The sequence below is a fragment of the Erithacus rubecula genome, assembly GCF_903797595.1.
Source record: "Erithacus rubecula genome assembly, chromosome: 11".
NCBI classification, from domain to species: Eukaryota; Metazoa; Chordata; class Aves; order Passeriformes; family Muscicapidae; genus Erithacus; species Erithacus rubecula.
The window spans coordinates 14,008,986-14,022,448 of NC_136663.1; the positions used below are offsets into that span (position 1 = coordinate 14,008,986).

At 36.5% G+C, this 13,463-nt stretch overlaps 1 protein-coding gene across 7 annotated transcripts in view; it reads right to left on the minus strand.

Annotated features, from left to right (window-relative positions):
- Nucleotides 1-13,463, minus strand: part of PLS1 (plastin 1) — a 38,512-nt gene that overhangs the window by 18,079 nt on the left and 6,970 nt on the right. For 5 of the 7 annotated variants that reach the window (XM_079314703.1, XM_079314707.1, XM_079314704.1 and 2 more), the window contains 2 exons: nt 3,986-4,093; nt 504-667 (listed from right to left, as the gene is read on the minus strand). In XM_079314703.1, coding sequence (XP_079170829.1) covers nt 504-667; nt 3,986-4,055 — 234 coding nt within the window. In that variant the 5' untranslated portion in view covers nt 4,056-4,093. Of the gene's footprint in view, nt 1-503; nt 668-3,985; nt 4,094-12,180; nt 12,201-13,056; nt 13,351-13,463 lie in introns of those variants that run through there. The other 2 variants (XM_079314708.1, XM_079314709.1) reach the window with 2 other exon arrangements.

Sequence of the window (13,463 nt, forward strand, 5' to 3'; positions counted from 1 at the left end):
TCCCCAAACACCCACAAACCAACAGCCTGGTAAATTCGTGTTTCTTTTAAAACAGTGATTGATTCTCATTTAGAAAATCCTAAAGCTTTGAAATCTGCTCAGTGAAAGGGAAAACTTATACTTCACTCCCAGTAACAAACAGCCTTTAGTATAGAGATTAAGCATAGTGAAGCACTGCTAAGAGCATTCAGAGGCTGGTACTAATTGTCTGCTCTTTTGTCAGAGCAGGGCTGACCCAACAACATGTAGTTCTTCCCCTTGCCTTGGAGGACACAGAAAACAAGCCTGATTGCAACTACTGTTCTTTCACATGCTGCTGAAATAAGAACTATCAAATTAAACAGGAGTGTGAAAGATAAAAATTAGAAAATAACTTATAGGATATTCTAGATTGTCACAAAAACCTCAAAATAACAGTTATATATAAAAATAGTACTTAGCTGTACTACTTAATTCTCAATAGATATCAGAGAGTAGAGAAACATCCAAAGGGAAGGTCTTACAGAGACAAATTCTTCAAAGTTGATTTTGCCGTCCTTGTTGCTATCTGTCACTAAAATGATCTTTTCTACAATCTCCCGGACTTTGTAACCAGGCAAGGGCAGACTTGCTTCTTTAAACAGGTCTTGAAGCTCGTAATCACTGACATACCCACTGTTGTCAATATCTGCAGAATGAAAGCACAAGTTGTTATACTTAGGTAAACTTATGCAGTTTCATGTACTAAGGTATGGCAACTGTTAAGAATCAATGAAGTGTGATAAATGCAGTTCTAGGAGATGAGTGTTTCTTTCTCTGATATATAAGTATGAAGGAATGCTTGTGGCACAACTGTCTGGGACCTGTGCCATCATGTTATATCCCTTCCCTGGAACTATTTTATAATCCCAGAGCATAGATATAACTAGATAGCAAATTCGCAAATAGTGAAGTTCAAGATTTTCTTTTTCTTTTTAGACTCCCAACAAAATTATCTATAAACCTTCAAGTCAAAGGAACATGAATTGATATATGCTTACTGCAATATTAAGCCATTTGCAATCAGGAAGCTCAAATCTGATGAATGTTGTTCTTAGAAGACCACATTACCACAAGAAAAACTACTTCCACAAGACCTTTGCCTAACTGCATTTTATTTCTTATCCTAGCACATTTTCTTTTCTTTAAAACTTTTGATGTGGTTTGGCTTACCTGAAGAACAAGTCTGGGATGATCTGTATCTGTTTATTAAAGGTGACCTTCCTTAATCTATTAACTGGTTCTGTTGGGAGCAATTTGAGCTGCCACCTTCACTTACACTCAGCTCCCAAGGCCACATGGCAGGAATGTTTATGTACAGCAAAGTACCAGAATGCTTTTTTTTTCAAAAAGTGGTTTGAAATTGTGGAAAGAAATTAATTGAGTATAATTTGTGTTATTCACAATGAAGAATGCAGCAAAACAGAAACAATCAAAAATACCCTTTGTACTTTCACCTTTGGCCAATGTCTTTGCAGAAGGCTGTCTTGAATGCATCCTAGTGCAACAAAGAATCATTTTACACATCCATGTTTTTATCCAAAGTAACACATAAATGAATCAACTGGATTACCTGTTCCTATTTTTTAAAATCTATGCATAATTCCATATATATACATATATACGTAATTATACAAGCATAATTTGAGCAGAATGCCCAGTAAAATAGCCTTACCTGTGCCTTGGCTACATAATGAAGAGAAGTACTTTTAAAAGCAAAAAAATCTGTAGTTCATACACAGTATAAATGAAGCCAAATCAAATTCAAGTCCAAAAGAAATAATATCCTGCGTAAGTAAAGCTGGATAAATGTCCACAGTTTTATATATTTAATGCTAATATTTTCCATGTTTGACAACAATTTTCAATGACTTTTCTGATCATATTAAAGCTCCTGAAAAATGTTAGTTAATAGTATTTTCCCAGATCAATGAATGATATATTTGTAAGAAATTTAAGAGAATATCATAATGAATCACAAACAGAAGCAGATGATGCTGCCACTTTTCTAACTTGCCAAGGTGCTCCCACTTTTGGAGTTTATTTCTCATTTACTAGTTAAAAACATTTCTTCATATTGTGTCTAATATCAGAACTCAGTCAATAATACCAGAGGGTATGAGTGCCTCTCATTACAGAATGACAAGCAGAGAAACATGCTTTCATCTCCAGCCATAATTAATTGCTATACAGTAATTTCTTGTAACCCATACTACACTATGTAGCTTCTGTACAGCTTCATAAGGCAGCCATATTTCATTGCAGACAAAAGGCTAAAAACACAGAGTAAAAAAAAATAATTTTGTGGTTTTGATACAATCAAAAGTTCACAAATCAATACACAAACTTGATGTCTGTATATGCATTAGTTCATTCACTGGCCTGCAGACATGTAAGACCACACATAATAACAGGGATGGTCTAACCAGCAGAGGACATGCTCATGAGCTCACTCAGATTACCAGCTATTTTATTTCTCTAGGTTCATCTTTCACTGAGGGTAAGTTTCCATGATGACAAGCTGAGAGTTAAATAAATGCCTTCTCTCAGTTTACCAATGTAGCTGCAAGCACTTTATCCATAAAGACATTAGAAATGTGGGAAAAAAAAACAAACAAAAAACCTAATGATGCTTAACTTTTATGTTTTACAGAAAGCATAAGGAAAAAAATGCTTTTTGGTGAGTAGGAGCAGTGCAGACAATTCTTAAAGAAGAAATATGGAAATATGTAGGTGGAGAATGGAGAGAAAGAAGGATTACAGGTGGTAAAAACCAAACTTATAGAAAAGCTGTCAGACAACACCAGTGAGTCTCTATCTATGCTAACATTTCTCAGTAGACTGATATGGGTATGTAGTGCTCTTCTCCTTGGTGTGTCATTCCAGCACCTGCAGGATGTAAGCTACTTGAGCTATAGATGTCCTGATAATTGTTTAACAGCAATTCATTAATTATCTTCCATGGTTGTATCTTACTCCCTTTAGAATTTCTACTCTTTGTTTGGTCTCAACAACATCCTGAGTCAATGGGTTCATTGTTCTATTATTTATCATGAAGTTGGTTCTTTTCATTTTAATCTTCCTGACTCTCTACTAGGCATCACATGATACCTGTATTGGCAGAATAATTCCCTCTTCACTTCTGCATACTACTCATGGTCTTCCAAATCTCTAACATACAGCTTCCCAATTCTTTACCAAGTAAAGACTCCTAAAATTTAAGACTTCTTGCCTAAAATGACCCTGTTCCCCCTGTCATGACTGATTACAATCATGGTTGTTTGATTTCCTGAGCTCCACAGTTACACATCACCCCTCAGAACTGCAGTAAATAAGAAATAAAGCAGATATGAACATTCACAACAGCAGTGCAATCTGAAAAAAATTATTAGTTGCTATATAATTTCTTACACTTTCTGTGTGCTCTGATTAATCTGTAAACATCCTGTCAAGCATACAAAACTGTAGTTATTTATTAACATCGGCTAGCTACAAAAGATAAAAAAATCTCCAACTTTAGTTTACTTAAAACATAAAATCTGATTGAGTAAATGAAATTATTAGTTCACCAAAGCATGCAAGTAAAGGAAAAACCAAGTGTCAGTAATCTAACATGAAAATATACAACACCTAAAGTTTAAATGTCTTTCAGAATTAAGGAGTTAAAAAATCTGACTTTTGAGACCCATTATGTAACAGATATAATAACACAAAAAATTCAACCACCCTGCAAGAAAATGTTTCTGTTTTCAGTGCTGAAGTAGAAAGATATTAACACACATAGTTTTAGTGAAAGTAAGGGGCTCTATGTAAACATTCTTTTTACATTTTTTTAGATATTACTGGCAATACAGAGGGAAAACACAGTCCTATCAAAACCAAGTGGTCCATAAAGATTGCTTCCATAAATCCTGACCAGTTTTGCAGTGTTAATGGCATCTTTATGATTCCCTTATTTAAAGCATACCTATTTTGCCAAATGCTTCTCGTAGCTCTTCAAGCTCTTCACGAGATATAGTAGTAATGTTGTTCTCCATCTTCAGACAGCAGAATTGTTGTCCTCAATTGCTAATATCTAAAAATAATAAACAGGGAAGATAAAAGGCAGGCTGTAATTCCAGACACATATAAGGCTTTCACTGAGCAAAGACTGGAGTCTCACTGTCAATCTTTCTCTACTGATCTCCTTGGAAAAGCTGAACAAAACTGAAGGCACCTTCACAAGGGTTGATAAACTCCTATGAAAGACTTTGCCTGTAGTCAAAGCTTTACTACAACAGGATGATTCAGGTTTATTGGTAGTTAGTGCAGCTTTGTAAAGAAGTCACATGCAGTTGTCTCAGCACACAAGTTTATGTTTGTATTTGCCATTTTCCACTGTGCAGTGCCCCTGGCACACACAAGGCAAGACTGGGACAACACAACCCTGCCTGCTCTAAGCTCTGAGCAGCACCTGGCTGGAGAAAGAGATAGAGCACAGGGCACTACAGGTGGGGTTGTAGCTGTCCTCAATGTCCAAGTTTCATCTTTGCTTTTACTTTATAAGCCAAAAGTGGCAAAAAATCCACCTCACATAAATATTCCCATCAAAGTTGTTCTAAATTTGCCCAAGTTTTCCTTATGGTTTAGTGCTTTTGCTTTAGAGCAGGAAAAAATATATTCCTGCAAAGACCAAGCTCGCAATAAATATATTCAGATCTGCTATATGCAGTTGCTCCTTCTCCAAAAATCATGCATACCAGCAGAACAGGACTGTTTTCCACTGAACAAGACTCAACAAGAGGAAATCTGAATTCAACAATTGGTTTTACCATAAATCATGCAGGATGCCCTTAGGAAACACTGTACCTTTGTTTCCCAGATTTTGTGGAAAATTTTTCTTCCACTATGCTATTTTAACAGAGTTCTTAAACAACAGTGGGTTGTTTTAAATAGATCTTGTCTACTTTACTTGAGTTAATATTTTCTGTGTCTTCACTGGGACTGCTCCTGTGGGTCACACAGGATATGGCCTTGAGTGTGGGTGGCAAGTTAAGTCTTTTTCCTTCATGTCACTAGATCTTATTTAAGTACTAAAATCCTTCTTACCCATTTTGCTAAGCTTACTAACAGCATGTACCAGTCTCCATACTCAAAAGAAAAAAAAGGCTAAAATATATATTCAGAAAAAAATAACCCTTCACACAGGTGTTTCTGGAAGTGCAAGTACCTTCACTGGGAACCTGATGTGGTAATTAAAGAAATAATGAACTGTGGAGAAAATTGATGATAAAAATTCATTTAAATGCAAATTACCAAGGAAATTTTATGGGCTCCAAATCTAAAAAAACCCTCTAAAATCCAAAAAGCTAACAGATTATACTCCTCTGAAATACAGAAATGGCATGACAAAGCCTAAGCGAAATATTTAGCTAAGCAAGTATAAAAGACAACAGCATTTTTGCTGGCACCATTCATGCTTTTATCATGACTCAGATCTTATCAATTTCTGCAAAGTTGCATGCAATTAGCTTCAGCCCTGCCCTTTTATGATTAATAATTCAGATTTTCTGTCATACTCTATTTCATAAAATAGCAATCTTTGATTTCCAAAGATGTTGATTATTTCAGTTACACAGTAGAAACATCTGTTCTTGAATGAAGCAGAAAAATAAAGCTAATAACTGCTCTAAAGAGACAGCCTTTAATAGCCTATGATATCCCTACAGGGTAAATTATCTGGTCAATTAAATGGCAGAAGTGCTGCAAGCATGGTTCAGGAATTCAGGAGAGCCAGAGGTCAAACATTCAGAGACAACACCTTAACTAGTCAGACATTTCAGACAATTCCAGTCCACAAACAGGGACCTTCTACCTTCTAATAAATACCTTGCACACCCAGGCTCATCACCACCCAAGATGACTCAGGGAATAGGCAATTCTGACAAGATTTAGCCTCCAGAGGTACCTGTGTCTTGGACTATGACTACCTGTTGAAAGGTATATTCATTTACAGAGAACATTTCTCTGAATCCTGAGGGTGTTCATGACATTTAAATTTTCTGTAGTCTCTGCCTACATTAAACCATTTCCTGCCACTTCAGGTCAGGGCAGGCACAAACTGTTTTTATGCTGATGAGGTACCCTTGATTCTCTTTTCAGTCCTTGAAAATATGCTTCATGTGACCTGACAATATTTACCTGGTCCTAGTCTGCTTTCTATGCATGGAAGGCTTTTTCAATCTAAAGACAATTCACTGGACTCTGCTGGAAATCATCGACATCCAAGGTAAGAGATACAAACTACAGTTGGTACCATTGTGGTATTTCTTTGTGTGCAGAGGAGCATCTGTGGCTGAGCAACCGCAAAGGATGAAGTGAGCAGGTCAAAGAGCAGCTCCTGCCACATTTTTGACCTGTTATCAAAGCTGTCAGAAAAAACAGAACAGTTAATTGGCAATCAGGCCCAATAGTTGTCTCCATCCATGCAGGCAAGTGGTAATTTCTTTTCCAGTTCTTCATTTCAAATTCTATTTGCCTCATTTCCACACGCAGCTGCTACTGCAGTGACAATGGAGTTCAGAATGCTGACTCGAGAGCTTATTTTCTTTTGTTGCTGTTCTTTTTGTCTGCATCAAGGACACACCTCCTCCATCCCTGCTGCAATACTGCCTATTGCTGCATCATTCTTAAAGCTGTTGTCTCTAATTACAGCCAAGTGAGCATCATTTGCATATCCAGGTTGTGCTTTTATGTCAACAACCAGCTGGTTATTACCATGTACCATCTATAATTACAAAACATAAAAATTCTCCTCCTCTTATTTGGCTTTGAACCTGCCATCGATTTTAATGGGAAAAAACTGAATCAATCCTTCAATAACGTCAAAGGAGAAATTGTTTTAGGTGTTGCACTGGTGGTCTGTAATAAAACAGGTGTGGAGATTACCTTCTCCTAATTTAATACAGATTAAGTTTTTATCTTATTGTGGTAAGTATCAATTATTATGACAAAATGACTAATCGTTAGAGCTCAGTGACTTTATAATTTTATTATTATTGCTGTTTGTCCTGGTATAGGATACAGAAAGATAGCTTATCTTTCCTGTATCACTGGTAAGGCTGCTGGAAACATGATTAGGAAAGAAATGCACTGTAAGGTATCCAAGGTGAAAGAAGCCTTGATTGTGGAACACGGAATCACAGAATGGCAGGTTGGGAGGCACCACAAGAACCAGCCAGTCCAACTATTCTTGGCAAAAGCACTCTCTAGAAGATGGGCCAGCAGCCTGCCCAGCCAAATCTTAGAAGTGTCCAATGTTGGGGAATGCACCACTACCATGGGGAGGTTATACCAATGGCTAACTGTTGCTCTTTGGGAAAATTGTCTTGTGACCAATTGGAATGTCCCCAGGAGCAATCTATAGATATCACCCTTCCTCTTTTCCATATGATTTCCTTTAAAAGCAAGTAACCACAATTCAAATACTGGAACTTGGTGATAAGATCTCCCTTAAAACTTATTTTCTCAAGGCCAAACAAATCCAGTTTTCTCAGTCTTTCCTCCTATGGCATCTTCCAGTCCTCTGATAATCTTTGTGGCCCTTCTCTGGACCCCCTCAGCATCTTTCTCTGTGGCAGGAATCAAAACTGGACACAGTATCCCAGGTATGGCTCTCTAATTAGTTCAGAACAAACTAATCTAACAGACCTGTAGACTGATGAGCACTGGGCTTTATAAAGAAAAATGATAAAAAATAGATCCACTCCAAATGCAGTAAAGACAATGCTAGTCAATCTTAGAAGCAGGAGAACACCAAAAGGACAAAGTAATTAGCTATACACATATATATACCTGTGTGTGTGCATATGTATCAATAAAGGTATCACAAGCACATGGCTAATTTTTGAAAGAAAAGACAGGGTATAATTATTGTATCAATTACAGTTATTAGCAGAGGATTAGGAAGAGCACAGTTCTTCCAATATGATACAGCCAATCTGAAGCTTCACAACCCTGGAGCACTCAGATTATGTTTCTCAGCCTGGCTTATAAACATGACTGGATATATTTATAATGATTGAAAGTGTTTAATTACTAGAAGTTAGAGGATAACAATGAAGAAATATATAAACCAATATTCAACATATAAACCAATAATCCATGGAATTTTCCTCAGTCTTTTATGAATGGCATTACAAAGTGGAAAAGGTACAATTTAAGACTGAAAAACAGCATTTTTAACTTTGCCCAAAACTGACCTTTGCTAAAGGAAGCCTATCAAACCAGCCACTGTGATAAATTTTGTGTCCACAAAATATGTATCTCATGAAGGGAGGAGTAGATGTGCACTGAAATTAATTACTCCATAGGAATTTATCCAACATAGTGCAGTAACTCTGGTCAGTAACAGAATCAACATTTCCTCTATACTTTTATGATAAACCTGGATGACTCATGAATAAGCAGTAAAACAAGCAGAGATATCTAATTATTAGACTGGTTGTGGGTCTGCTTCGAGTTCACTTACTGTGGTATAAGTACAGAACAATTTCATGATGCTCAGGTGAGGATTAAGAGCAACTCTCTTATAGGGCAGATAAAAGCTTAATTCAGAAAGATACTTTTTCATCCAAACAAAATGCTTCCAGCTTCATTTGGCTGCTGAGTGCACAGAACAGCCATGCAAATTTATCGACAGTATCAGTTTCATGCAGTTTCCTTTGCATGCATCATTCAAGAGGATCTCAAACTGCCTGTGCTTTGTGCTGTTGCATTCAGCACTCCAAATAAAATATATCAACAGAAACCTTACCTATGCACTTGTAAGCAAGTAATTTTGAGAAAGAGCTGTTGCAGGCTGAGTTCATGGAAGAAGCTTTCATGAAACGTTCTGCAAACCTAACCTGTTTACAGTCCAGCTATACCAACATTTTGGGTTGAATTTACCAAAATGGATTATCTCAGGCCACATGTGATCCATCTTGCTTTGGTTAATTAGTTATTTTTTAGAGATTTCTACAAGCTTCATCTACTTCCACCACAGAGTTGTGAGTACTGTCATCAAGAGCAAATTGAAACATTCTCTGTGAAACTGGGACATTGAGGTGATGTAAGTCAATACCACCAGCCCTGCAGAGCTGTGCACACAAGTCACTACATTATAAATATATTTACTGAAGTTTATGAATACTGTCATTCTTAACACTAGTTATGGTTAGATCACTTCTGCAAGTAACAGAACAGCAAAGGAGTTACATTTTTTATTTCTGTAATACTGTGTGTCCAGGGCTCCCTACCTGAGAGCAAACCATTTCCAGGCAAATACATAAACAAAGCTGTTTCCATGCAACAAGTAGCTTTTCTTTAGGACTTGAAAACACCAGGAAAATCAGTATTAGAAAAAATAGAAACAAGATTTTTCTTACAGATCTCTTGATAAGACACAACAATTCTGTTTTTCAAAACACAAGATGAGACTTTCTACAAAAACAACATACCCCTTAATTTGAAGCATAATCATTCTACTTTTGAGACAAGATTTATGTTTTCCATGATGAAATGTCAAAAGTCAGTATATCTTAACAACCTTCATATTTTATGTAATTTAAATATATTACCTTCCCAATAAATCACAGAGTACAGAATCAAAGTATACAATACAATATAATAAGTGTGTGCCAGAATAGAACAGCAAATTAAGGGACACAAAAATAAAGTTTCCCTACAGGATTTTTAACATGATTAGATTCAAAAAACTCTGAGCCAAAGTAAAAGTTTGATACAGCAAATCTGCTGAAGTGGCACTTGCTCTCATTTTTATTATGAACAGCCTTTAGCTTGCTGAAAGTTCAATAACAGCATGTAGATGGCATCCAAATTATGTCAGAAATACTGACATAAGGAAAATGGAAGTGTAGGAAGAACCTGAATATACTCTAGCCATATAAATCTTAATTATCTTTTATGCTGTCTCAACATCTTTCATGGTTTTCATTCCTCAACAACACAAATATTTAATCAAGAAAAATAACACAAAAGGCATAAGGACTTAATCTTTAACATAAACATACCAACTATCCACTAATAAGACTGTTTCCACTAAAAAGTGTTTTCAGAATTCATTGTGAATACAGGCAGCTTATTAAATAGAATAAATAAGAATAGAATTACTACATTCTACAGTAGAAAAGGATGGTGCTGTTAGGTTGGGTTTTTTTTAAGAGATTTGACCTATGATTTGGTAGGCAAATAGCTTGGAAACACAAGTTGAAGTGCCTGGATAGCATCAGAAGCATGGAAGCCAACCTAAAGCAGTTCAGCTCTGGAACATCCTATCAAGCCTTACAGCTGGCCTAAGGGAGATAAGTTACCTTGATATTCAGGTACAGGACATCTTCCTCATTACCACAGCAAGGGCACTGTGGTTATTAAGAACATGTTTTTCAGTTGTATTCCAACAGCTTCAACTGGAATCAGTTGGATTTGCTGATTTTCAGAATCTCTAATAATTATGCGTTAAATAAAGTAATGAAAACCTTGGGAAACAAGTAAGTGTAATGCAATTGCAATTTCCTTGTGAGAGAGATAGAAGCAGTTCTTGTTTGGTGCCACCATGGAAGAAACACAAGTGTTAGTGTAAACACTCAAACACTCTCAGTACCACAGTTCATTACACTCAATGTCATAGATATACTACTATTCTGATTTTTCAATAAGGAAGTATTGCATTCAGCAATAAAGTCCACATGCTGTTAATGACACAACTGCAACACAAAGACAGAAACAATGGGCAAAAACAATGTCAGAAGTAGGACGGGGAAATTCCCTTGGGAGACAGGAGATCACACAGAAGACTTTCCATTTGTTGAGCAAATTCTATAACAAGTGTCTCTTCAAGCCTATTGGAAAATGTACATTTGTAGAAACCACTAGAATTGTAATACTTGTGACCCTTGTGGGTGTGGTTATAACCTTCCCGGTGTGAGTCATTTTAGGGTTGCTTTGCTTCACCTTATTGTCCAGAATCTAGAATATTTTTTACCTTTTACTGACACAGTTAAAACTAGTGCTTACAAAGGAAATGCACAAGTCCTGGTATAAAACTTGCTGCCCATTCTTGCTGTTTGATTTGAGAGATCCATTTTAATCTGATTGTGTGTTTCTGGTATTGTGTATTTCCAATGAAAAACTTAATTCCCATAAGTCATTAATATGTTTTTCTTAGACAGCTCAAGAACACTACTTAAACAACCCACTATAACCCACAAAAATAATGCTAACATAAGTGAATCAACCCCACCACCTCATCTTTATATCCAAGAATCTGTACCTGGAGTTTTGAGCATAAATTAAACATTTACGGGCACTGTTCTGAAGCAAAACTCTTGCTTTTCCACTTCACACATGGCAGTGTATTTAAGCAATCCATGATTGCAGAACTATATTCAAACTAATTAGCAAGGAAGTTAGAATTAAGGTGAATTAGTAGAAGAGACTTCTTTACATGTGTAAACATCAAAATGTTTACATTGGTCCAGGAAGCATTTGACTGAGTCTTGAACAGAAAAAGTTCAACCAATATAATGTATTGTTCCATTTATCTGACATATTCTTATATATTCTCACCATCAATATCATTTGCCTTCTGGATAGGTCATTTGATACTCTCCAAAAATCAGTTTATCATACTGAAACCTATGTCCCATGGTGACTCATCATTTGGCTCCCAGGTAGAGCACTGTGCTAGACCTTCCTTCCTGGAGAACTTGCTCAAGCCCCCACCAAGCACCTTTCATGCTCTTCCTGCTCCAAAGGCTTCCCTTGCCTCACTGACCTTGTCTCCATGTATCTTTGCTTGTGCATCACTTCTGAATGCTTCCACAAAGTGACCAGGAAAATGCCCTGTCTCTGGAGGGCCACAGTTGGTAAGGATCATGCTTTCCAATTAACACTGGAAGCTGCTACCTCAGATGCTGACACCAAAAGCAAGGAAAAAATACAGGCTGAATAAAAACTACATCAGCTAAACACAGGAATTGTGGCAAAATTAATTCCTACAAAGGTCAAAGCATCATAGCAGTTTTAGCATGCAAATACACATTAGAAGGAAAGAGTACCAATAATAGAGAAAATTCGATGAGAAACTAGTAAACAGTTTACTTACAAAACTCTTTTGATTACCTGTAACTGCTCTGAAGAACAGAACTATTTTTAAGGTCCAAACTTGATGTGTCTGTGACATTTCATTAGAGCAAACTACACTAAAATATAAATGGAAAGGTTACACTACTAAAAGCAAGTTCATTCAGGAACTCCATCCTCAAGTCACTCTTTTGTGCCTAGGCTGACATTACATATCAAGTTTACAACAGCAAAAGAGAGAGTTAAAAGACACACCAGCAAATGATACTTAATCTCTTTCTTTCTCTGTCTAGGTTTAGGAACATGCAGCTTTTGTTAGCATGCAAGTGTAATGACAAATATAAGCTGCATTATTTTTAAGGGGAATTTCAGTTGGAAAACTTTCTGAAATTCTTATTGAAATACCTGTATCAATAAAAAAACCCATCCTCAAAACTCATGATGTGTTAATAGAACCCTCATTTGACAGTAGGACTTTTTGGGTATCCCAGTATTCGCAAATAAGATTTGTAGGTAGGAGTTAGTGCTTTAATTAATCTTTTACTTCCTTAATAAACTATAGCACTACTAGTTATTTACTAAACAGAAAAGCTAATAAGAAGTAATAGTCTGGATTACAAAAATAACTTTTCCAAAAAACTCCCCACAAATCAGACCCTAAACAACTAAAAACACCACAAAATATGGAATAATACCTGTCTTCTGTTTCCAAATACTTCCTATTATTATCAGATTAACTTTTTAAGCCCTGCTTTCCAGTAACTGGAAAGACTTGAAATTTTAGAATTAGATTCTTGTGCATTTTCTCAACTCCACAAACTGTGCCAAATTGCAATTTCACAAGTTATGAGCTTCATAGTTTTTGAGACTTTGCTGGATTTTGCATTCTGTCCACTCCAATCAAAGTGTACTCACCTTCGACTATTTAATCTGTTACAATGTCACTGATCTTTTGCAAGGCTGTCAGTATTTGTCGCAAGCCTCTGTTTCTTCCAGGTTCAGTGCCACTTGAGGGGCAGGACATACTGTACTCCCTATTCTTTGCTGAGGAAGAGGCTTTAGCCTTCTATGGCATTCATAACTTCAGAAAAGGATCTTTTTCTTAAGCCAACTAGAGCATTCTGAACCATGTTTCTCTTCTCTGAGCATGAAGATAACATTTAGTTAGCATGTAACTGAAAGAGCAGAACCATGAAGGAAGCTCTCGGTAAACAAACAGCCTGACAGGCAGAAGAGGACAAAACAACACAACTGCAACACTCCACAAAACTGCCTTTATCCTGCCCTGTGCCTGTTCTTTGGTAGCTGAGGTAGGAAACCTC